Source organism: Hippopotamus amphibius, chromosome 10, assembly GCF_030028045.1.
Source record: "Hippopotamus amphibius kiboko isolate mHipAmp2 chromosome 10, mHipAmp2.hap2, whole genome shotgun sequence".
Taxonomy (NCBI): Eukaryota; Metazoa; Chordata; class Mammalia; order Artiodactyla; family Hippopotamidae; genus Hippopotamus; species Hippopotamus amphibius.
This window is the reverse complement of record NC_080195.1, coordinates 17,627,900-17,654,621: the sequence shown is the minus strand read 5'-3', so window position 1 is coordinate 17,654,621 and position 26,722 is coordinate 17,627,900. Positions and strand designations below refer to the sequence as shown.

Here is a 26,722-nt window from a genome sequence, read left to right as displayed (position 1 = left end):
ACATATTTAGAGGTACTGAACTGCCAAATTTTATGTGTGGAGTTGAGGGGCCAACGACTATTTCTGGACCCTGCTGATTAATAGGATTCTCTTCATAATCTGATTCTATTGGCCAGGGGAGAAGGAAGTGTTCTCATTTAGTTTTGTTTTGTTTTTTTTTTAATTGGAATGTAATTTCATTACACTCTTGTACCAGTTTTTGAGGTACACCAAGTTCAGTCATCTGTATTTATACTCATTTAGTTTTCATTTAATGTTTACGGTTCATGGAGTTAGTATTTATTTGTCCATTTTACAGTGAAAATGCTAAAGTTCAGAAATCTCTTTTTCCCAAGTTTACCTAGTTAGGAAGTGTTGAAGCTGGCATTTGAACATGGGCCCGAAGGATTGTAAAATCCATGCACTTTGATTTCACTGTACCAACTTGTGTAACGTTAAAGGACACTGGGTTGGGTATCCTAACACCTGAGTTCTGGTCCCAGACTCACTTGCTGTCTGCATGGCCCTGTTGAAATCCTCTCTAGAGTCTACGCTGAGCTAACTCTTTTCTAAAATTGAGCTAATGTATGTTCTGTTTGCTTTTTAAAAAATAATACACCATTGCACAGCTTTCTCTGTCTATACATATATGTGTATATGTATGTATATGTTTATGTTTCTTTGAAGAATGCACTTTTTAATGGCCACAGACTACTCTATTGATGTGCCATAATTTATCTAACCATTGTCCTACTGATGGGAATTTTGATTGTTTCAGTTTTTTTCACTGTTAGAAACAGTGCTTCAATGAATATCCAGGGTTCTTTGTAGATGCAAATGTTATATTCCTGGGTCCATAGCTATTATATTTTAATAGAAACTACCAATTTGTTCTTCAAAATGGTTACACTAAGATATAGTGTTTCTTTACCAGCAATAAGTAATGGGCTTCCAATGTTCCCTTCACATAATAGTGTCAAGTTTGAATTCCCAATTTGGGTGTGAAAAATGAGTTAGCATGATTGTTATAATTTCCATTTTTCTGATTAATAGTGAGGTAGAGAGTTTTTTGTTTGTTTGTAGTTTCCTAGGAATTGCTTATTAATATCCTTTGCCAACCTTTAGTTTTTATTGACTGAGTTCTAGGATATGTCAAAATTTTAAATGCTATTCCTAATTTATAGCTCACAAATGTTTTTCTCACCTCAGTCCTTTCTAAAATATATTTTACAGGCCTGTAAATTTAAACACACATATTATTTCCTTTTTAACACAAATGTGACTGTACTGTACATACTGTTCTTGCCTTTTAAACTGATACTATATTGAGATATCAATATATTATGGGTCTCTTATTCTGGTCTTATATTTGGACACTCTTCCAAATTATGGATATGCCATTATTTATGTTTAATGTTATTTCATTTTCAATTCTTTTTTAAAATCAGACTTGATAGAGTTTTGTTTATTTTATTTTCTTTTTCAAATGCCACTTTTTTGTGTTTACTGTTTTATTGGGGGGTTTTTATTTATTTCTGCTTTTATCTTTATTGTCTGTTCCCTTCTATTTTCATCAGATTTATCTTATCCTCTTTTTTAGCATCTTGAGTTGAATACATACTTCATTTATTTTAAATTCTTAATTGTTCTTTAGTAAATACATGTAAGTATATGAATTTTCCTGTGTCAGCAATTGACCACATTATACAAGTGGCTATTTGTAAGTTCCTAAGTGTCATTTATTTTCAAAAAGCTTGTAAGCCCAATTTTTATTTCTTTTTTAATCCAATAATTCTTTACTTAATAGCGTATCTTAAATTTTCCAAAGTGGCCTTTTTTTCTGATAGTCTTTTGCTATTAAATTTTAGTATCTTTCCATATGCTGCAGAGAATAAGCCTTGAATGAGTTTGTTTTTTAAAATGGAATTATATCCAACTTTTAAAAAGACAATAGGCAATAATACTATAATGCATAGCTATCTGTGTACTACCAGCTTAAAAAATAAACTATCAAATATATACTTTCCCCCATCATAATCCTCTCTTCCCCAGAGAGGTTACCATTGTTCCAAGTTTGGTTTTTATCATTCCCATGTAAGTTTTCATAGTTTTATTACAAATGGATGTGTCTCTGAATACTACACACTTATTTCGCAATTTTAAAAATTTTACATGAACAGTACCTATCTTTTTATAATTTGTATTTTTAAGATAATGTTTAAGAAATTTATCCATCGTGACACATATGCTTCTAGTTAATTTATTTTCACTCCTGAATAATACTCTGCTATATGACTATTTCATTAAACCCGTATAACTTTAGCATTTTAATCTTATTGATGTTTTAGTGATGACTAATAAATGGTCAATTTCTATATTCTGTGTTTATTAAAATCAAAGTTAATAAGCACCTTCTTTGTTTTGTTACTCAGATTCTTTTTCTTACCTAGTTTCTCCACTTGACCTATACATTTCTATTAGAGAACTGTTGACATCTCAGCCATGATTGTGAATTGATCAAATTGCATTCTTTTAACAGTTTTTTCATCCTGTTATTTTAAGCTGTTTTGTTCATGTGTGTAATATCTTCTTGGTGAATTTTTCTTTGTCCCATTTAATGCTTTTGGTTCTTAATTCCATGTATTTTCAAACATTCTGGGTAATGTTTGACTCTTGTAAGGAACATTTATAGCTTTTTAAAAAATACAGCATGAGTTGCTCATTTTTAATGAAGGAGTTTAACCCAACCATAAATTATTGTAATTATGGACATGTTTGCATTCATTTTTGCTGTATTATGTGAGTGTGTGTTATCTCTTTCTCTTTATCACCTAACATTAGATTGGTTCTTTTTTTCCTTATCATTTCTCTTCCTCTAGTGGTTTGAAAGTTATACATCCTGTTTCTATTCTTCAAGTGGTTACATATAACTTTAACAAAATATATATATTTCAATATATACATCTGAAACTTGAGGATATAAATCAGTATCAGAAAACTTACCATTCCAAAAAAGACACATCATTGAACATGCTTTACTCTACCGCCTTCCCCACCCACATTAGTACCAGATAATTATTGGTCAGCTGCGCTCTTAGTACAAGATAATTATTGATTTTTTAAAAAATATAATGCTTTAATTTTTAAGGGAATCATTATCTAACAATTACAGTAAGGTTTACATCCACATTCATTCATTCATTCATTCAGTAAATATTTGAGAGCTTGCTACAAGCCAGAAGCTCTTCTAGTCACTGGTGAAGCAGAAGTGTACCACTTAAACAAATATTCCTGCCTTCGTGGAATTTATATTATTGCAGAAGTCTGGAGATAGCAATTTTGGATTCGTCAGTGTATTTATAATATGTAACGTCTAGATGATATGATTAAGGGAGTAATTATAGATTCAAAAAAGAGAGGACGTACAAGGACTGGCCCTAGGGCAGTACCAACAAAAGTACCAAGAAGGAACTGCCCGGGGAATGGGAGGAAAATGAGGAATGGGTGGACTTGGACATCAAGAAAAAATATTTCAAGGGAAAAAGAGTTATCAACAGGGTCAGACTCTGTAAGATGAAAACTGAGAATTGACCTCTAGATTTAGCAACACGGAGGTCATCAATGACCTTGAGCAGTAGTGTTAGTGGAGTGGAGGAGGAGAGAACCTGCTGAAGCAGAGGAAACCAGAGACAGGAAATGCAGACAGCTCTCCAGTAGCCCTGCTGTGAAGTTGGGGAGGGAGAAATGGTGGGGAGGGGGATGGTGGCTTAGTGGAGAAGTGGAACAGGAAGCTTTCCAAGAAGAGAGAAATGTTTGTGCTCTGAAGGGAAGGACTCAGTGGAAGAGAGGGAAATAGTGAGGTAGGAAGGGCAAGGGAGGTTACTGCTGCAGCTGAGTCCTTGAATAGGCAGGAAGAGGTGAGATGTACATGTTAAAACACTGTGATTACTGCCTTCTTAGAGATACTTTCACTTACCGTCCTATCAAATAATGAGATAATATATGTGGAAGTACTTTGTAAACTTGTAAAGAATCCTGTAATGTAAGCTAACATAACAACACAAGTGGAGACTAAAATAAGTGGTCAACCAAATGTAAAACAGATAGCTAGTGGGAAGCTGCTGCATAACACAGGGAGATCAACTCAATGATGGGTGATAACTTAAGAGGGGTGGGATAGGGAAGGAGGGAGGGGATATGGGGATATATGTATAAATACTGCTGATTCACTTTGTTGTACAGCAAAAACTGGCACAACAGTGTAAAGCAATTATGTTCCAGTAAGGAGCTTAAGAATAAAATAAAACAAAATAAGTGGTCACTTTTTTTTTTTTCCAGTTTGATGGCAGCCAGGGAAATGCTTATTGACTGGTCTTCAGCTGTATATATCCACAAGGACACATTTACTAGGCATCAAAACATTTCACGTAGAGGACTTTGGGATTTTCCCACACTGAGAATTTGATGTTTAACCTTTTGACCACCCAACAAGCAAAGAGAATGTTACCTGTTTTATCTTCTTAGAAGCTTTTAAATAAGCCTGAAGCCATATGAGAAAGCCAAGTGTAATACTTCCATGAACACCTTTTTAGCTAGAATAAAAATAGATGTGAATAGCATCTCATGCACATCTCATAAGATTCTTGCCCAGAAAATATAAAGATCTAAATTCAAATGATATTTGCTTTTTAAAATATTTTATAAAAATGTTGGTACAGCTGCCAGTATCAGATAGGGCTAACTTCCTACATGAAATCAAATACATGTTTTAATCATTCTTTACTTTAAAAAAATTTGTGTTGATTTGATATAATAAAAAAAATAGGCTAAGGATGAGTAATCAAAATAATTTTGCTTAATACAAATGGTTTTTATTTTTCCTTCTTCCATTCTTTATTTTCCTGTCTCTGTTTCTCAGCTGCTGAAAGATAATGCATTGTATGGTGTTTAGATAATTGATATAATTGTTTCAAGTTACCTCTTTAGGGTATTATCAGCTTGTAGGCATCAGTTTCTCTAATTGTCAAGAAGTGAATCCTTTATCTGACATTTAATCTTGCCTCCCTGGGAAAACCAGACCTTACCACAGAGGAAATTTTTGAATTGCTGACCTGAAGTAACATGAGACCGTGCCTTGACAGTGAACCTTTGCTTTTTGTTATTCATGGGAAGGATAATGATGTGCTCTGTTGCCCAAAGGCCCTAGTTTCACTACCTTAACTAACATCTAAGTACTAGTTGCAAAGGTCTGAGTTTGGCAATTCCAGAGAAAATAATTGCATTGACATAATATTTTCTTTTTTTTGGGGGGGGGGGGTGATGAGGTAATTAAAAAATGTAACTTTTATCATTTCTACCATTTCTTAAGCCACATATCTTACTTATGTCAGCATGACTTAGAGGATCCACAAAGTTACCTGAAAATGATCATTACTTATTTTGATGACTGAATTATGAATGTTATTTTACAGATGTATTTGAAAATTTTATTTCCATGTGTATATAGATGCATATGTTCCATTTTTGTAAGTAACAAAACTGAGATTAAAGAACTAGAATGTAGAATGTTTTACAGTTTCTCAGTAAAACAAAAGATAGTGTTTTCTAGAGATAGAAAGAAGATTCCCTAAACATTTTTAGCAAACTTGAAAAGAATGTTAGGCAATTCCCATAAAATAATTTCCTAAAAAATGTAAAATGCAATTTCCTAGAAGTTGTTAAATGAAAAGTCAATTTTGAAAAAAATTTTTTATTTTTTATACAATTTTTAATGGTTAACACTCCATTTACAGTTATTGCAAAATATTGGCTCTATTCCCCATGTTGTATAATACATCCTTGTAGCCTGTCTTACACCCAATAGTTTGTACCTCCCACTCTCCCACCTCTATATTGCCCCTCCCCTCCCTCTCCCACTGGTAACCACTAGTTCTCTATATCTGTGAGTCTGCTTCTTTTTTGTTATATTCACTAGTTTGTTATATTTTGGGAATTCCACACATAAGTGATATTATACAGTGTTTGTCTTTGATTTATTTCACTTAGCATAACGCCCTCCAAGTCTATCCATGTTGCTGCAGATGGCAAAATTTCATACTTTTTAATGGTTGAGTAGTATTCCAGTGTGTGTGTGTGTGTGTGTGTGTGTGTGTGTGTGTGTGTGTGTACCACATCTTCTTTATCCATTCCTCTGCAGATAGCTACTTAGGTTGCTTCCATATCTTGGCAATTGTAAATAATGCTGCTGTGAACATTGGGGTTCATTGGGTATCCTTTTAAATTAGTATTTTTGTATTTGGGGTTATTTTTAATATATATATTTGAGAGTGGAATTGCTGGGTCATATGGTAGTTTTATTTTTTGTCTTTTAAGAAACTTTCATACTGTTTTCCACAGTGGCTGCACCAATTTATATTCCTACAGTGTACGAGGATTCCCTTTTCTCCATGTCTGTGCTAATGTTTATTATATGTTTTCTTTTTGATGATAGCCATTGTGCCAGGTGTGAGGTGATATCTCATTGTGGTTTTGATTTGCATTTCCCTGATGATTAGCAATATTGAGCATCTTTTCATGTGCCTGTTGACCGTCTGAGTTTCCTCTTTGGAAAACTGTGTATTCAATTCTTCTGTCTGTTTTTTATTTGGATTGTTTTTTTGACGTTGAGTTGTATGAGCTATTTATATGTGTTGGATATTAACCCCTTATTGGATATATCATTTGCAAATATTTTCTCCCATTCAGTAGGTGGTCTTTTCATTTTGTCCATGGTTTCCTTTGCTGTGCAAAAGCCTTTAATTAGGCCCCATTTGTTTATTTTTGCTTTTATTTCCTTTACATTAGGAGATGGACCCAAAAAAATATTGCTGCAATTTATGTCAAAGAGTGTTCTGCCTATGTTTTCCCCTAGGAGTTTTATACTATCCAGTCTTATATTTAGATCTTTAATCCATTTTGAGTTTATGTTTGTATATGGTGTTAGAGAATGTTCTAATTCCATTCTTTTATGATAGCTGTCCAGTTTCCCAGTACCACTTATTAAAGTGACTGTCTTTTATCCATTGTCTGTTCTTGCCTCCTTTGTTGTATATTAACTGACCATAAGTGTGTGGGTTTATTTCTGGGCTCTCTGTCTTGTTCCATCGATCTATGTGTCTGTTTTTGTGCCAATATCATACTGTTTTGATTACTGTAGCTTTGTAGAGTAGTCTGATGTCAGGACGCATGATTCCTCCAGCTCTGTTCTTTTTTCTCAAGATTGCTTTGGCTGTTAAGGTTCTTTTGTGTTTCCATACAAATTTTAAAATTATTCTAGTTCTGTGAAAAACACCATTGGTATTTTGATAGGGATTGCATTGAATGTGTAGATTGCCTTGGATAGTTATAGTCGTTTTAACAATATTGATTCTTCCAGTCCAAGAACATGGTATATCTTTCCATCTGTTTGTGTTATCTTCAATTTCTTTCATCACTGTCATAGTTTTTGGGGTACAGTTTATTCCTGGGTGTTTTATTCTTTTTGATGTGATGGTAAATGGGTTGTTTCCTTAATTCTCTTTTTGATATTTCATTATTAGTGTATAGAAATGCAACAGATTTCTGTATATTAATTTTGTATCCTACAACTTTTCCAAATTCATTGATGAGCTCTGGTAGTTTTCTGGTGGCGTCTTTAGGACTTCCTACGTATAGTATCATGTCATCTTCAAATAGTGATAGTTTTACTTCTTCCTTTCTAATTTGGTTTCCTTTTATTTCTTTTTCTTCTTTGATTGCTGTGGCTAGGACTTCCAAAACCATGTTGAATAAAAATGGCAACAGTGGGCATCTTTGTCTTGTTCCTGATCTTAGAGGAAATGCTTTCAGCTTTTCATAGTTGAGTATAATGTTAGCTGTGGGTTTGTCATATATGGCCTTTATTATGTTGAGGTATGTTCCCTCTATGTCCACTTTCTGGAGAGTTTTTTTCATAAATGGATGTTGAATTTTTTCAGAAGCTTTTTCTGCATCTATTGAGATGATCATATGGTTTTTATTCTTCAGTTTGTTAATGTGGTTTATCATATTGATTGGTTTGCAGATATGGAAAAATCTTGCATCCCTGGAATATATCCCACTTGATCATGGTGTATGATCCTTGTAATGTATTGTTGGATTTGGTTTGCTAGTATTTTGTTGAGGATTTTTACATCAGTGGTCATCAGTGATATTAGCCTGCCATTTTCTGTGATATCTTTGTCTGGTTTTGGTATCAGGGTGATTCTGGCCACGTAGAATGAGTTCAGAAGTGTTCCTTTGAAATTTCCTGGAAGCAGTAAAATGAAAAGGCAAATTTAAAAGTCTCTTCTACCTCTAGATTTCTGTGATTTCATTTTTCTGCTGTGTTACCTTATGCTTACAAATAAAATAATTTATGTGCCAACTCTGAGATCAATTCTGGGTGGTTGTCAGTAGCAGTTTTGCAAGATCTTTTTGATATAAAAAAATTCCATTTTCTCAACAAAATATGCCACATCTAAAAATATTGCACTGGTAACTTAAGCTTACAATGTCTGTATTTTCCCTATTCTGTGAAAAAATGGTTCCATAAAATATTTTAAACATATCTAATTAAAATATGCCCACTAGAAGCCAAGAAATCATAATTGTATTATACTTAGTAGGTAATAATTATCAAAATCACACATGCTGTAGTTTCATTATTTTGAAGTTTGATGATACTTTATTTTCAGAATGAATTGTACTTTATTAATGAAAGAAATGAAGTTGTTAGAATTTAAAATTTAAGTTTATATATATGTATATAAATTTTCAGTTAATTTTATATTTTATTTGTTTCTATTACTTAGAGTTTAGATTTGGAGATTTTAGTTACTTTAATTGGCTATTTTGAGTCATCTGTCACCAAATTTAGTTTAGGAATAACTCAGTTTTTTAATTATAGAGCAAAAATTTGAAGACCATGATCTTTTTACCTGTAGATGGTTCCATTCAGTGTTTGTAAATTAAACTATAGGACAGTAATTACTATTCAACCTCCCCTAGATAAGGTGGGTAAGTTTGTGGGGGTGGAGCGGAAAACACGTTTATTCTCGACATTCAAGATGAAGGACCAGACCCAATGTTTTCTTAATCTCATTGCAGTGTTCTGTGAAAAAGTCAGGAGTTACAGCAGCATTTTGCCAAATTTGGAAGAACAAAACTAGGGAGAGTGAAAGTGCAGACAGCATTAAATTTCAAGCCAATAGTGACTATGGCTAAGACTTTGGAAGGAGAGGTACAGTATACAGATGATAAAATGTGTGGGATTCTCAACCTAAGTGAATCACAGCAGTTTAGTATTTCCTGAAAAATTGGTGAAGGTTATTTAGAAGTGTTACCTCCCATGAGGCTTTTAATCCTACAGATGTGGTTTGTTTTGGAAGTGAATCCCTCAGAGTCTTCGTTAAACATATATATAATTCTAATGTTTTTCTCCCTTGTCCTTTATATTCCACAAGTCCTTGATGTTGTCATGCAGTCTTGTGACAGAGACTGCAAGTGTTGACTGTAGTCTCTTCTCTTCCTCCGTAATCGTTAGGATTGTGGATACCCAGTTCTTCATTTTCCATCATCTCTTGCATCTAAGAGTGGCCATGTGACTAAGTTCTCTGTAATTGAATGTGAGCAGAAGTGATTTACACCTCATCTAGTCCTAGCCACATGGACTTCTTCCCTGCCCCCCGCCTTGGTTGACAGTGGTAAGAGTCATCACCACCCTGGGTCTGAATGACTGTGTGAAGCACAGCCCCCTGACCCCACCCCGACCACAGTCCTAGCCTGTCTTCTTGGGTCTCCTATGAGAGAGAAATGAACACACTTCTTTTGTGTTTGAGCCATTACGTTTGAGAAATTTAGCTTGCTTTATCTAATAGAGTGGAGAAAGGATTCGTTGGTGAAGGCCTTAATCATTGAGAAGGGAAATGATTGTTTTTTGACGAAGATGAGTTAACTTTGTTAGCTGTGCTTGTCCTCTGTATTCTTCTGGTGTGAAAGCTCACCTAACCGCCAACCTGTAGATTCAGTATCACTGCAGACATTAAAACTTCAGGAGAATATAAAGAGCTTCAGATTACTGGCTAGTTGACCACTTTTAACACCGTTAATGTAACTGATCCCTGTGATTTAGCCCCAGTCTTATGGATTTCTGTTTTGTACCTCAGTGACATCATGCTAGTTCTCAAGGAACTAAGCTTCTTCCTGAACTCAGGCTCCTCTTGCCTTGGCCTACTCATCTCTTCTTGGAACAGTGGATTTCAGCCAGTTTGCCTGCTGCTGGAACCCCTGTGTATCACTTATATTCTTGGCTGAGGTCCCCAGTCTGGGTCTTGTAGCTGGTTCAGGATTTTGCCAGATAAACCGTATGCTCCATCTTCTATACCTTTCCTGTTCTGGCTTCTTGTCCTCTACTGCTGCCCCCTCTTGCAGTCCTCCATGTGGCAAAAAGGAAAATCTACCAAATTTGAATCCTTTCAAATTATATTCATGTTTGTTTTTTATCTCTAATGATAACCAAGGACCTTCTATGTTGTAACTCCCCATATTCATTAAAATGTGAAAAGCTATATTCTCCACTTTCTGGCCTTCCCTAATTCATATACTGATAAAATTCTCACCAGTAATACTGCCCACTTTTTTGGTTATTCCTGTAGTCAAAAGCTAGAATTTGTGAATTTTACTGTCCTTTTCAGAAAGATATCATAGAAGCAAAAATTATTCTTTATTGTAGGAGAGAATTAGTAATGTATAACTGAAAGAAGGCAATAGAAGTAATATGTACCTAGTATTAGTGTAATTACTTTAAAAATTTAAGTACGTGGAACCCTGTTTTAAAATCTAAATATGAAAAAAAGAAAAAATTGAAATATCCAGTTTTTATATGTTACAGTCACTTGGCCGGAGTGCCTGAGAATTGAGTGCTCCAAATTTCAGGACTGAAGCCACAAGTTATTAATACTTTTGCCTGAATCCGTACTTAAGAATAGATTCATTTTACTGGAATTTTTACTGTATTAAAATAATAAACAGTCAAAATGAAAAATGAATCCCATAAGCTTTCTTATTACAACAGGTAAACAATAACCAGCATTAGTTATGAAGATGATATGTTTGAACAACTTTGAAAAGATAGATACATGTAAGTTATAGTGTAGTACCTTTCTCACTAAAGCTTTAGATTCTTTTATTATGTCAATCTAGATTCCCAGCTTGGAATCAGAAGCCTCTCTTCTGGTTTTCCTTCACTGCTACCTGACCATACTCAGTATCTCTTTGGCTTTTTATTACCTAGTTGCCAATTATCTTTTCATCCATAAGCATTCATTTATTCATGCAATAAATATTTACCAAGCCTCTTAGATATGCTAGGTGCCATTTAATCCGTGGTTAAGTTCTTATAAAAGAATGAAATATTGCCCCCCTCAAGGAGTTCATGGTTAAATGGCAGAGACAGATATGTAGAGAGGTAATTGCAACACAGTGTGAATGGGGGAAAAATGCAAGAGGTAGAATTGGGAGGATATATAAAGGAAATAGCTAGGATTTATCGAGGGAACAGGGTTAGCTCTCAGGGTAGCTGTGTTGTCAAAGTGTAAGATATGTTATTGCAAGGGATATGATTAAGTAGGATTGATTTGGAGTCGCAACTGATACGGTAGAGAGGGTGTGGCAGCAGAACTTTTCTTGCAGGTTGCTTTCCTAAGAGTCTGAGTAACAGAATCACACTGACCGTTTGATATGGAGCAAAGATTCATCTCCTTGGCAGTAGCTGCAAAGGTATCAGGGCTCACCTCCAGAGAAATTGAAAAGCTAAGCAGGAAACGGAAGTTGATCTAAAATAGTCCTGGAGCTGACCATTGCTCAGAGACCAGTACAGCTGATCCCAGGCATAGAGTTTTTATCAACAGGCTATGACTAGACTTTGGTTAGGATTAGCTTAGTTGGTTTCAAGAAGTTCTAGCAGTAGACAACACTGAATTTGCTGATAACTAGTGGATGTCTGTAGCAGAGAGAGTCTAGAATGAGGCATCGGGGAGACCTGGTAAGTAACAGCTTAACACCAAGCACTGGAGTGGGAAGCTCAGCACACGCTGCAGTTCCAGGGGAGCTACTGAAGGGTCAGGAGAAGGCCTCAGGCTTAGATGGACAGGTAGGGAATCAGGTACTGAAACTGGGAAATAAAGGACAGATTCCTGAAGACAGGAATCAAATGAGGAGCTCAGTTTCTGTTTCCAGAGCAAAACAGACACCGCCACCCAAATCTCTGGCCTTAAAATCTTTGAACACTTCTAACTTGGGACAGGATTGGTTCCCAAGACTGATGTGAAGCGACCACAAATAGTGCTTAAGTATCTTCAACCTCAGATGGTTAGAGGAAGAGGAAGTCAAGGACAGTATTTCAGTGTCAGGGTTCTCACAGTAAAGACTCTGGTTCTTACAAAAACCAGGGAAAACTTGAATTCAAGGTACAAATAGTATTAATTGAATTCAATCTCTTAAGTTTTAATTAGAGGAAAATGTTTAAATTGATAATTAATAAGCTGTACTTCATGGTTTAATGTTCTACTTATTGCAAAACAGAAGTTATGTTTCAGTCTTCCTGCATTTAAGAGCTTCCTCAGTGGATCTGCTGACAACAACAAAACCCAGAAAACAAACAAAAAAATTTAAAAAAACCAACAACAAAGAAAGAAAGGCAAGAGAACATGCAGAGAAGGGATTTCAGCTTATAAAATAGGCCATTTTAAAGAGACATTTTCAGAAAAAAAATAGAACGTGGAAACTTCGTGTTGTGTTTACTGGTCTTCAGCTCCATCCATACTTCTACTGTCTTCCAGCATCTTGGAGGCGATTTCTTCTTCTAGCCATTATAAGCCTACAGGTTTTCTCTTTACTATTTCTTAACAATTTAAAGGCTGTCACTTCCTCAACTTCCCCAATATATATTTTTAAATTTGTCTGTCAACCTATAGAAGTTAAGAATTTTTCTTAAATGAACATGACTTGAATAACTCCGGTCAGTCTCTTCCCTGTGGTTCACAGTGGTCTAGTTATACTTTACCACTTTTGAATGGCTTATATTTTAGGTACATAATATTGGATTTATAATAAAGCTTTACATTTTAGCAATTAATGTTTTAACAACTTAAATGGATATAGTTCAGGTTTTTTGCTCTCTGGTTAATTTTCCTGCTTGCCTTGGGTACATTATACTTATTGATGAGTTTTAACTATATTGGCAATTTATGATGTAAAAAGTATAATTTACTGAAACAGTACATATTAATTAATGAAGGATGTTTAAGCTAATCTTAGGTTTTAGAAATTAACTTTTAAAAGATGTATTGCATTTAGATGAGCAAAAAAGGTATTAAAGTAGATTGGCCAGTGAATACAGGTGTAATTAACCTGCTCCTTGTAATATAAGAATTATACCCATGATTCAGGCCAGTGTGTTCGAGGGAAATGGTTGTATTTGTTTTTTTAAAAGGCTCAGAACATTAACATGATACAAGATCATTGTCACTGCCAAGAGGATTAGTAAACCGGTTTGAATATCATTTTCTACCTCTATTTATTGGTTCTTGTTTCTGAATGTTCATAGTAGTGATGTTAAAATAACTTCAGAAGGTTTAAATTTTTTAAACTTTGGAAAGTTCAAAAGCAAAGCTGAATCTTTTAAAAGTCTGAGTTCCTTCTGACCTTTGGTGGTCTACTGGCCTGAAGCTGTCCCTTTTCTCAGAGATTCTAGTAGGTCAGGTCAGATGTCCTCAGCTGACCTTCATGGACCACTGCTCCTTGTCAACCTCCAAAACACTGTATAGTTTAACTTGATTAGAACTGTACCACAGGAGAAGAAAAGGTATTCTTCATCTGTGCCATTAGAGCATTTGTTAAGAAAATAGTCTGTTCATAAACTGTAGAGAAAGAGGCATGTAGACTACTGAGAGGTTTGAAAGTAGTTAGACATGATTAAACCAAGCTTATTTATTTATATTTGTCCCTAAAATAGTTTTAGATAAAGTAATCTTCCAATTGACTAATTATTTTGTAATTAATTCATTTGCGTGCAGTAGCCGCACTCCAAGTGTCTGCTGAAGGAATGAATGAATTCACATGAGCTCATTAGTTGATGTTAAATATTCATCTGGGAAACCAAAAACAGTTAAAAGATAATGCAAATAATATAGAGTTTTGTCCAGTACCTTTTAAGTTTTTGTTTTGGGATTTCTGTTTATGCTTCTACTTGCCCAACGCATTTTAATTTTTGTTTGGGGGCCACATTTATGTTGTTATTCTGGTGAAAAAGTAAAAAAACAAGAGGACCAAATGATCTCTAAAGACCATTCTAACTCTAAACTCATTTATTTTCAGTGACCAGAGGAGACTAAGTAAACACCCATTCCTGATTTAAGATAGAAGATAATTATCAAGACCAATAGCAAACATTGCATTTAATGGCAGTTCGTTAAAACCATTCTTTTCAAACTGTGGAACAAGACAAGAATGCTTAATATTGCTGATATTATTCAACGTCATTTTTAGAAACTTAAACCTTTAGTAATTAAGACAATGAAGATGAGGTATAAATATTAAAAAGTAAAGATTGAAACTGTTACTATTTTGAAAGAACTTATTATCTACCTAGAAAATCCAAGAAAAGAGTTATTAAGATTAATGAAGGAATTTAGTAAGGTTAGTTGGATACAAAGCAGATATACTAGTCAGTAGCTTTCCCATTCATCAGAAATAACCAATTGAAAATGTAATAGCAATAAAAGGTTCCATTAACAATTACACAGAAACTATGCAATGTATGAGTAAATCTACCCAAAATTTTTAAAACTTATGTGAGAAAACTGTAAAACTTTACTGAAAGACATAGCTGAAGACCTGAATAAATAGACATCCATGTTCCAATTTGGGAAAAATCAGGTCATCCTAAATTACACCAAAATCCAATGTCCTCCCAAACAAAATATCAGTGGTTTTTTGGGTTTTTTGAGGTTTGTTTGTTTGGGGTTTTTTTGGCCACACTGCATGGCATGTGGGATCTTAGTTCCTTGACCAAGGGGTCAAACCCACGACCCCTGCATTGGCAGCTCGGGATGTTAACCACTGGACCACCAGGGAAGTCCTTCAGTGGGGTTTTTAAAACAGAATTTGACATATGAATTTCAAAGTTCATTTAGAAGAAAGAGTTGCCTATCAGTCAGCACAGATATTTTAAAAGATGACAGTAAGATGGAGTCTTGCTTTACCTAATGTCAAAAACATAATCAAGAGCTGTAGCAATTAAAGCAATATGGCATTTGAGTATGAAGAGGCAAATCAGTCCGTGGAAGAGAATAGAAAGGGTAAAAACCAACCCAAGTATTGATTTCCTGTTCTGCTTTCTGTCCTGTCCCATCCTCCAGCCAGGTGAGCCTAATCCTCCCGGTTGATAACTAGACTGCTCTAGGATCAGGCCGGTTTACTGTGATCTCATGAGAAAATCGTTTTTTACTTTCTACCAGTCCGTGGTTCATTTGAGCAGTGCCAATGTGTATTATTACACCATGTGATTTATTACACTAAATTCAGCAAAGGCAACAGAGGAAGCAACACAACTGCAGTGGCAGGAAGCCCATTTAAGTACCCAGGCTCTGGTTATCTCTTTTATACGTAAATCATATTCTTCCCTTTTAGGATATATATTTTTTTGTCTGGGGCACAAACCATTCCCAAACTCCTCCTCACACCTTCTTTTAAGGCGATAAATAGACATGTAGGCACCTAGTGCCATTATCAAAAATGATGGTTACTTTTACTAAGGCAACAAGAGGCAGAACTCATACATACAGTGGAGTTTTAATGAAAACCTTTAACTCAGTCAGATTTCTTCTGGTACCCTTTCTTGGGTGTTTAAAGAATACAGGTTGTTCCATAATTCTGCCTGTTTTTTCTTTCTTTCTTTCGTTCTCTCAATATAGGGTGGATTAGTGGTAAAAACCGCAGACCATTACTGTAGAATTTTAGGGGAGTAGTGAGTGCTTAAAGGTAGTAGCAGTGGGTGGATATGAGAAATTAGAGGGAGAACAACAGGCTTTGTTAATTGATTGTTAGTAGAAGTTAAGGAGAAGGAGGGCTTGTCAGCATTAGCTCATAGGTGGATCAGATTCCCAGCTGCAGTGGTCAAGCAGGTTTGGCGTGCTGGGACTGGGGTTAAGGAAGGAAAGTTTGATGAGAAAACACAGACTCCTCATGAGCAGTAATGGCACCACCAGGTAAGGGCAGAAGTCACAGATCAAGTCCGTATTAGGTCATAGGAAACAGGCAAAAATTGTGGTCCCAGATGTTAGATTGAAGCATGGCTTCAGATTGTGGTGCAGAAACAGCGCTCCCCACTGGGTGGTCCTCCAGGAAATTCAGTGGAGATGAGTCATGGTTGATTGGGGCCACCTAGGCCCAAGGAAATGGCTTAGTAAGAAGAGGGTAGGAGAGTAAACTCTGATCACAGACAAGATTGGTTTCCCTGCCCAGAGAGGAAAAAGAAACTGCTGGGATATATATGTAGAAGGAGACTTAAGATAGTAGATGGATTTCTGAGGAGTATTCAGGGAGGAGTGTTCAGGGAGGAGTGTTCAAGGAGAGTATTGCCTGTTATTGACACTGAGTGATTGAGTATCTCCTTACCCATGGTAGAGCCAAAATAACTTCCCAATACAAATGGATTACATGAGTATTGCTATTAATATACTGCTGAGCTAGCTTATCTCTAGTACCAGGTTGCTTTATCTTTCTAAAGCACCATTTTCTTTGTGTCCTTGTTCCACTTAAGAATCTCCTAAAGCCATTTGTTTTCTGTCAGGTTAAATCCCGGTGCTTTAGTCTTACATTCAGAAATTTTTATCAGTTTACCTACCCTTTTCCATGAATGCAAATCTTACTGTCTTCAACTATGCCGTGTAAACCTAGAATGCTCATATCTCTTCCTGACATTAAAATTCATATTTTCTTCTACCTGAAGCCTTCCTATTAACCTCAACCTATTGTGTTTTTCTTTAGTTTACTCTAACTTGACTTATTCTGTTCTCCGTGTTTGTACTTTTTGTCTCTCCAGCTAGTATTTTCTTCCTCCATATAGATTGTATATTCCTTAAGGGCTGAGATTGTAGAGTCTCCCTGTTATACATGCCATTAAAAAATGGCATTAAATTGCTTCTTTTTTTTTTTTTATTTGGCTGCTTCTGTAATGTTTTGAAAAGTCTTAGTCTTCAGAAGAGTGGAAGAAGGAAGATACTCATTTGCCTGGCTTTTCATGTAATAAGGTGTAACTTAGAAATACAAAATGTAGTTTCCTTATTGAAAGTTCTTATGGTTTGTTTTGATACAACTTCTCAAAATATTAGATGTTTAAATAATTTTAACACTTTGTACACAATTTACAATGATTTAGTAGAAATAGAAGAGACAGTAAAGAGATTAAACTTGTCATCCTAAATAAGAATTTTTTTCTGATATAAAATTTTTTATGAAATGTGTGAAAACATAATTTTTGTATTGTTGATACTCATGTAAATTGCTATAAACTCCCTGCAGGCAGTTTCATAATATGTATGAAATGATTTTGTTTGACCAATTAAGTTTCCTCCTAGGAATTTATCCCAAGGAACTATTTGTAGGTATATCTAAATATTTTCAAGCCTGGTCCTTATAACATTGTTTTATAATAGTAAAATACTATGAATTACCTAAATAGTCAACCATGTGGAATTCATTAATTGTGTTAGGCTATAAACATTTGCTATTAAAAATAGTTACTAAAAATCATCTACTAGACTATTTAGTGACATGGAAATATGACCCTGCTATATTAATAAGTAAAAGGGCTCAGATTACTGAACACTGTCGTATAACCTCTGTTTTTTTTTTTTGCCCAAAAAGAAAACCCAAATAATTGTATCTATAAATTCTGTCTTCTAAATTATATACAGTAACTACACATTGCTTTTGGAATCAGGAAAAAAATCTCTTAATTAAAAAATCTGTTACCATTCAGAGAGAAAATACTGGGTTGGCCAAAAGGTTCGTTTGGGTTTTTCCGTAAAATTTTATGGAAAAAACCTGAACAAACTTTTTGGCCAGCCTAATAAATAATAGTGAGAAATTATTTATCTACAAGGAAAGACCTTGAAATTAAATAAGACAAAAGAGATCCCCTTCCTGCCATACACACACTCCTAATTCTGCTCATCTGACCCTTAGGTAGAATTCAGAGTGAACATTGGTGGTAACTCTACTGTAGTGATCTCGAGTTAGCAACTTCAGTTAGAATCTAAGCTCTATCACCAAGTGGTTTCCTTAGCGGTTGCCATGAACAGCCTACCAGGGTTTCCCTTTATTCTTTTTTTTTTTTTTATAAATTTATTTATTTTTTTGGCTGTGTTGGGTCTTTTTTGCTGTGCGCAGGCTTTCTTTAGTTGCGGTGAGTGGGGGCTACTCTTCGTTGTGGTGCACAGGCTCCTCATTGCCGTGGCTTCTCTTGTTGCGGAGCATGGGCTCTAGGCACGTGGGCTTCAGTAGTTGCAGCACATAGGCTCAATAGTTGTGGCTCACAGGCTCTAAAGCGCAGGCTCAATAGTTGTGGTGCACGGGCTTAGTTGCTCTGCAGCATGTGGGATCTTCCTGGAGCAGGAATCGAACCCGTGTCCCCTGCATTGGCAGGCGGATTCTTAACCACTGCGCCACCTAGGAAGCCCCCCTCCCTTTATTCTTTTAGAAAATTAATAGACTACAGTGAAAGAGTTCTGATTAAATAAATAAGCCCGTGTAGAGAGTACATAGTAGGCTTTCAGCAAGTTTTGGTGTTCCTTCTGAAGAAACTAGTAGCTCAGAAATGTAATGTTCTCTGAGACTGAAACTGAAGAAATAAATCACAAGTCCTTCCAAATGCCAGTGTAAAGTCTTCAGAACCTTAATGATATTCACTGTAGGATCTTTTGAACATTAATTCATTTTATTCATGTGGATAATTATTTATAATATGATTAAGTTCTCCAGAAGACAATATTTTCACACTTTTTCATTTACTCTAATTCACTGTCAACATAATTGAAAATATTTATCTTCTAAAAGGAGGTGTTACTTCACACAGTCCAGACTTATCTGCTTTCTTAACTTTAGGTTGCTGTTGGCAGAACAGACATTGAAGACCTAGACCTCTATGCAACATCTCGGGAAAGGCGATTTCGTTTGTTTGCTTCTATAGAATGTGAAGGGCAGTTATTCATGACTCCATATGATTTTATTTTGGCTGTTACAACAGATGAGCCCAAATGTAAGTATACTTCTTAAGTTATCTCAATAATTTTATAAGATTTTTTTCTTATCTCTAGTTTGTAAAAATGTGTAGCAGTGTAACTTTTTCAGAGCAACTAACCAAGCAATGTGGTATTTGAAAAGATACTATGCTCTACAATATTACCAGACTAATATTTCTTACAAATTCCTACTGGTATCTTTTCTCTTTTCAGAAATGTCCGTTGTTCCCTTTTTCTCAGTACATCAAACGAAACACCACCTTATTCTTAATATTCTTTATAATAGGCTCTTATTCTACCACGTCAGTTCTTATATCCAGTCTGAACAGAATAATTCAGAGGACTTGGCTTTGCAGTTAGACCTGGAAATGAATATGTCATGGATACTGCAGTGTAAATATAAGTTAATTGTTTTTCACCTTTCCATGTGTTAGAGCGGTGGTTCTCAAACTTTTTGGCATTATGCACATTCTTGCAAAGTCACTTCAATGTCTGAGACATCTGGATTCTCATATCTGCTTTTGTGTTCCGTTTGTTGCAATGTGTTGTTTTTCAGGAAGTATGTGAACAAAATCTGCCTCACACAAATAGAAGTAGGAAAACGGAATAGTATTTTAATAGCCTGTTCAGATAATTGTAGATATTCTTCTTTGGTACTATATCAGTACTTGGCTAGTGGTAGTTTCTTAAAGTTTAGTTGCAATGTGGACTCTGAAACTTTTTTGTTATCTGTTTTGTTAAAATCCATTGGCCTACACTGCACTTTGAATAGATCTTTTTCCCTTACATAATCTTATAACATCAATTGGAAAATGTTGGTTTATTAAATTATGCAGATCTTCCAAATCTTGACGTATTTCATTACACGATATTTTTTAAAAATCACATTCACTAATATTGTTATAGTCTTATGAGAAAAGTTTTTACAGATTGGAAAGCTGTCAAATTCGTGGTTTATACAGATTTTCCAAAATTCATTTATGAGTTTTGAAAACCTGAGTAAGTTATTTAATCTTTTGTTTCTTCATTTATGAAAGTAAAAATAACAGCAGCCTTATGAGGTTTGTTAAGGATTGAATGATATCGGTTATGTTTAGTGTCATGCTGGACATGCAGTAAGCACGTAATAAGCGTTGCTAGCTGTCACTGTCGTCCTCTTCATCATCACTTGAAATCATAACCGTTAGTTTTTAAATCTTTAATATAATTTTATGGCAACATCAGCATGAAAATGGTATGTGATGTAAACATTTGCATAATAATTATAGTTTAAATAACTGTTAATTGAGATATACATCTGATTGTTGATTGTAACTGTGTTTGAAATCAAGAAGTCTTTCTTATTTTACCCACTTAAATAGAACCTGAGGTAAATTTCTCATCTAGAACTAAAATAAGTAATTATTTTCATATAGCTTCAAGTATTATTTATTTTTAATTTAAAAAATGTATTGTTAAAAAATTTCAGACATACATAAAAGTATTAAAAATATAATGAACATCAACCTATAGCTTAAGAAATAAAATATATCCAAAAGAATGAAGTCCCTCTTCACCTTATATTTATATATGCAGTAACTTCATATGAAATAAGGAATTTAGAAAATCAGAAAATCCTTTGAAGAACGATCTTAATGGCTCTTTAGTTTTATTAAAAAAAAAAAAGCCAATAATACTGAACATGGTGACATATCCGGCAGAATGAATATGTCTTTTGTGAATAATTTGCCCTGGAAATCTCATAAACCCTACAAAACTCGAGTGCCTAACTTCCTCTTTTGATGAATAGCTTCTGAACATTGCATAAGAGCATGAGCATGTACTTTTGTACTATTTATTTTTCTTCTTACTACTATATTTCAAAAGCAACAAAATAATAAATATTATTTACATTGTTGTGTTCATTATGTAAAGGAGGATGTCTATGAAATGAATGTATAAAGTATTATAATTAAGGTTAAATGATGAATTCTACCTTATAGACCTGTGATTTTAATCTTGATTACAACCTTGATTTTAAACTTTATTACATGTTTGCATATAAACTATCTTGAGTAAAGAAAGAATGTTGTTGCTACATAGAGAAGAAAACTGTCTTCATAAAAATCAGGTTGCTAAATTTTAGAACAGTTCCCTTTTGATCTTAAAGTGATATTACATCACTTAAAAAAGAGTTATATAGCAAAAAATGCTTATCTTATCTTGAATTTGATATATTGTTTACATTAACCATGGTTAACAATTCAAAAATGGCCACGTTGCCATGTAGAAAAATTATTGGTTGCCATTATTGTAGTGTACCTGAAATAGTTGATGTTTACTAGTTCCTAATGCAGCTGTATTGTAGGACTTAACCACATATGAACCTGGAGATAATTCTTGGACAGGCATTAGATATTCAGTGTTCAAATCTGAGCAAAGAAACAGCAATATTGACTATGCATTTATTTTAATATTATAAAATGATAATGTTTGAGATCTTCAGGGATGTGAGGAGAAATCAGAAAAAGAAAGTGATCTCAGGTATTTTATTCAGCTATGACGTTCTTAGGGGAGAAGAATGGAAAACAGGCCAAGAGTCTCCCTATCACATTACCCGTTCTCTCCTTGACCTTTTTTTCTCTTTGCCCCATCCTTCCCCTTCACTCTAGAGAGACCTGAGCTTTGAATTATAATCAGAGATACTAACACAGCAGAGACCATGGGTAACACCTAAAAATATAATTTATGTTAATATTTTATATTCTAACAACAATATTTAATGAATATCATTATTTATGTTTTAAGCCCATAGGATGTTTAACATGGAGTAAGTTAACTTTATAAATCTAGAAATCCCCAAAGTAAGATAATGATTATGGAAAATGTGTTTTCTACTCCACTGATATTATTTGTTGTAAGTAGTTTATAGTACATGAAACAAATACATAATGTATAACATACATAGGTCCAAATCTTGAGGTTAAAAAAAACTTTGCCTTTTAAATATAAAAGTCAGTGTTATGAGTTATGGTTGTAGATGATTACTGAATTTTGATATACATTACATGAAATATTATCTAATTTTTATGTTTGTTTATTATAGTTGCTAAAACATGGAAGTCACTTTCCAAGCAGGTAAGTTAAAGCTCTTGGTATATGTATGCATGCACTCTGTTATGTATATATATATATTTATGTGGTGTATACATATATAAGTGTGATATGTACATGTATATAAGGTACATAAAGCTAAACTCAAAGGAGATTATTGGCAAATTTTGCTAAATTAAATATTAAAAATCTTGGCACACCAAAAGACAGTGTCAACAGTGTTAAAAGACGTATGATGGGAGAATATGCTTGCAACATATTGGGTTGGCCAAAAAATTCGTTCGAATTTTCTGTAAGATGTTATGAAAAACCCGAACGAACTTTTTGGCCAACCCAATATTAGCAGAAAAGGCTAAATGTCTTGTAGTAACTTATAGTAACTCCTATAAATCAATATAAAAAAGATAATAAGAAAGTAATGGGCAGACATAGCCAGAAAGGCAGGTAAATATATGTAAAGGAGCTCAGCCTCACCAGTAATCAGGGATGTGCAAATTAAACTGATGATATGATGCTTGTTCACACCCATCAGATTGTCAGCTTCCAGAAATCTAATAATACCAGTAACTAGCAAGGACAAAAAGAAGGAGGAATCAGGTGAGAATGTAAAGTGGTATATTCTTTTTTGAGAGAAATTTGGCACTATCTAATGCATATCAAAAATTCTACTTCTAGATGTCTTTACAAGACAACCACTTGTATGCTTATAACAGGAGTCCTAAAAAAATTAGAAACAATATAAATGTCAGTCATTTGAGGAATTAATAAAAGAATGTGAAATAGGCAGATGAAGGACAAATACAGTAATATAGAGCTAAGATGAATGTTTTAGGTAAACAGCAAATTGCAAAATAATATAAACTGATCTTTATAATAATATAAACTGGTCTTAACATGCAAAGACCTTTTGGGCGGGTCCATGAAGTCAAGACTATTTTCATAATAATACTGAGAAGATACTTGTTCTGTTACTCTTATTCTCTCACAAGTGTACAGGGAGTTTTCCAGAGGCTGCATGATGAATAATGACATCACTCAGAGAGCTAATAGAATACATGCTTGTGTAATTTTGTGTTCTAAAAATGTATCATTTCTATTTCCACATGCATTAAGTATTGATAGATATAACCCACATAAGCAATGTCTCAACAATTTTTAAGAGTATAAAGAGTTACATTTCAGAACTATTGATGTAGACAACTGCTGTGTAGCCATTAAAATGAAAGTGAAGAATATTTGGCAGGAAAATATGCTCATGATATATGAATGCAAAAAGTACGTTACAAATCAGTAACATAGAAAGTGATTTAATATTTGCAACAAGAATGACAAAAATGCTATATAAATATGAGATTAAAAGGAGATTAAATAAAATTTTTAATTGTGGTTCATCCCAGGATTACAATCCAGCTTTATTTTCTGCACTTACTAATTTTCCTGTAATATATATGCTATGTATATAATTTAAAAAATTGTTCTCAGGAAAATTGCATAAAGCCTTCAAAAGGCATCTGTAATTCTAGGTAAATTAATTTAATCCAGCAAATATTTACTTAGTCCCTATACCCAATACTGCAGTACAGTTCTGACAGTGACCACCGACAGTTAGCATCAGACCCCACAGATTTAAGGACCCAGTCCCTAAAAAGATGGCCCTCATTTCAGATACCAGCTGCAATTCAAACCCCAGACCACCCACACTGCTGACCAACTGGCTACAAATTCAGATAGTTTCCACAACTCCCCTCAAGTTTGATAATTTGTTAGACTGACTCACAGAACTCAGAAACGTTCTACACTTAGAATTGCAGTTCATAATTACCGTTGTAAGGGAACAAATCAAGACCAGCCAGGTGGAGAGACATACACGGCAAGGTATACGAGGGTTCTGCACACAGCCTCTGTGCGCTTTCCCCCCCGGGGTCAGGCTGTGTCACCGCTGGCACACCCATGTGTTCAGCAACCTGAAAGCTCCACTGAGCTTGGAGTTCAGAGGTTTTTTTAGGGATTTCATTGCATAGGTGCGGTTGATCAGATCATTGGCCACATAGTTGAATTCAATCTCCAGTCCCTTTCCTCTCCCCTCCCCAGAGGTCAGCTAGGCTGGCTCAGAGCCCCAGCCTTTGAATCACGGGGTTGTCTTTGAAGATCAGCCCGCATCCTGAGTCATCTCCTCAGCGTAAACTTTGGTGTGATCCGAGGATATAGTATTCCTCCCAGGACCCAGGGACAAAGGCCAATGAGATTCTTTATCATACAACACTACTACATATAAGAGACTAAGGTAGTAAGGTAGGCACTGGGAGTAGCGAGAGAGATTCCCGCCTGACTGGAAATACAGATTTTAATAAAATTTGAAAGTCCCTAAAGTTGACACAATATAAGATTAGTGTGTCAGTTGGATGATCTAGACCAGACAAAATTAAATTATTACAAAAATAAATTGCTTAGAGTCAGTACGGATCTGGCCAGTCATTTACTAGTTGTGTGATCCTGAGTGAGTTACTTGTCTTCTTTAAGACTCAGTAAAATATGCATAATGAGGATTATTTTTTAGAATTAAATGAGATATATATTAGCCCATTGCCAAGCACAGAGAGGTCACTCAATAGAAGGTAGCTATGATTTTTTGGTCTTAAATTTTAGCTGAGTTTAAGTAGAAGAAATGGGGTTGAATACATGGAAACAGTTAAAATGGAGACGGTAATATTTACATAATAGAGACAGTATAAATGAAAGTATATAAAATGTACTGAAAATATTTTTAATCTCCTGCTCTAAGAAAAATGTTTATGAGTTTACTGTTTTTTAAACATTAAATATCCCAGCTTCTCATCATCAGTCATACGTGAATTCTGACCTCTATGCCATTGCTACCCTAATCAGACAGTACGGAGCACCTGGTGGCATCTGTTACCTGCAGTGCGGAAATAACACTATGAAGGAAATGAGAACAAGGATTCACAGATGGGCTTTAGGGCGTCTATAAATCCCCTAAAAATACTTTTCCTGCCTTTGGCATCCTAGAGATTCCTTATTTGCCTGCTAACTCAGGTCTGTGATGAAAAAGATGGTGTATAAATGTCAGCACTTTTTTAAGTACAACTGCATCGGGAAGGGTTTGTCTAAAGTGCTTCTCAGACTTGAATGTGCATAAAAATCACCTGGAGATCCTGTTAAAAATATAATTTGGTTCAGTAGGTCTGGGATGGGATCTGAGATTCTGCGTTTCTAACAGGCTCCCAGGTGACGATGCCTGTTATCACACAAGCATTATGGAACCACACTTGGAGTAGCAAGAGTCAGATCTGGAAAAGAAGTCATTTCTAGTGTTTTTTCAGTGTGTTATTTAGCAAACTAATTTTTTTATTTCAGATTATTTCAAGTTATCTCACCAAATCCTTTAATAATTTTTTCAGTTAACCTAATTATAATTTTCACTTAGCTATTTTTAACACAGTATGCATAATAAGTACAAAATTGTTTCAGTATCTGAGCAATAAATCAAATGTTTAACTTTTCCAAAATAGTGCCCCTCAGCTTGATTAAAAAAAAAAAAAAAAAAAGTGGACTCACCAGCAATTGAAATGTGTATTCTTTACTGAATATTTAGGTTAAAATTAGAAAAAAAATTGCAACAGTGACCACAATAACTTACTACCTGTCCTCCCACTTCATCTGATGTCATCATTCTTTGAGTCACTATTAAAATACTCTTCATTCTCTCCCAATACTGTTGCCCAGTTACTTCATCTACCACAAAATCCCCTCAATCCAAAAGGGCTACAGAAAACAGTATGTGAAGCCTGGTGATCATATCTGACCTGCCTTAGGAAGTCCACCTTTTGCTGTGGCTTCCATGGAACCATCCTTTTCTAACTGGCTCCAGAACTTAAATTCACTGTTTTATCTTCATTAGATTATCATATATATATATACACACATAGTTCTCCAGTTATTAAATTTATCTGAAATTTTTGGTAGCTCTAATTGAATTTAATGTAGCATCTTTATCAATTATTTTTACATTTGGACTGTGGGCAAATATTGGATTTCATGGTTGAATGAACTGCGGATAAAATAGTATAAATACAGCCATGTCTCAGGTCTTCTAATTCCTTGGAGAAGTTTTTTGCATAGGCATTTAAGTATTTTTGGTCTATTTTGTAAGTGAGTAGTTTACCTGTTAATCAGTATTATAATACCTTGTGTCATAGGAATTAAATCAAATGCTCTCAGAAACACCACCAGTTTGGAAAGGATCATCAAAGCTATTTCGAAATCTTAAAGAAAGAGGTAAGTTAACTTTA

The 26,722-nt window shown here is 34.6% G+C and overlaps 1 protein-coding gene across 9 annotated transcripts in view; it reads left to right on the top strand.

Moving 5' to 3' along the window:
• MICU3 (mitochondrial calcium uptake family member 3) overlaps positions 1-26,722 on the top strand; it is an 87,527-nt gene that overhangs the window by 18,151 nt on the left and 42,654 nt on the right. For 8 of the 9 annotated variants that reach the window (XM_057697699.1, XM_057697695.1, XM_057697700.1 and 5 more), the window contains exons 2-4: positions 19,183-19,336; positions 22,405-22,436; positions 26,630-26,708. In XM_057697699.1, coding sequence (XP_057553682.1) covers positions 19,183-19,336; positions 22,405-22,436; positions 26,630-26,708 — 265 coding nt within the window. The remainder of the gene's footprint in view (positions 1-19,182; positions 19,337-22,404; positions 22,437-26,629; positions 26,709-26,722) is intronic. The other variant, XM_057697701.1, reaches the window with a different exon arrangement.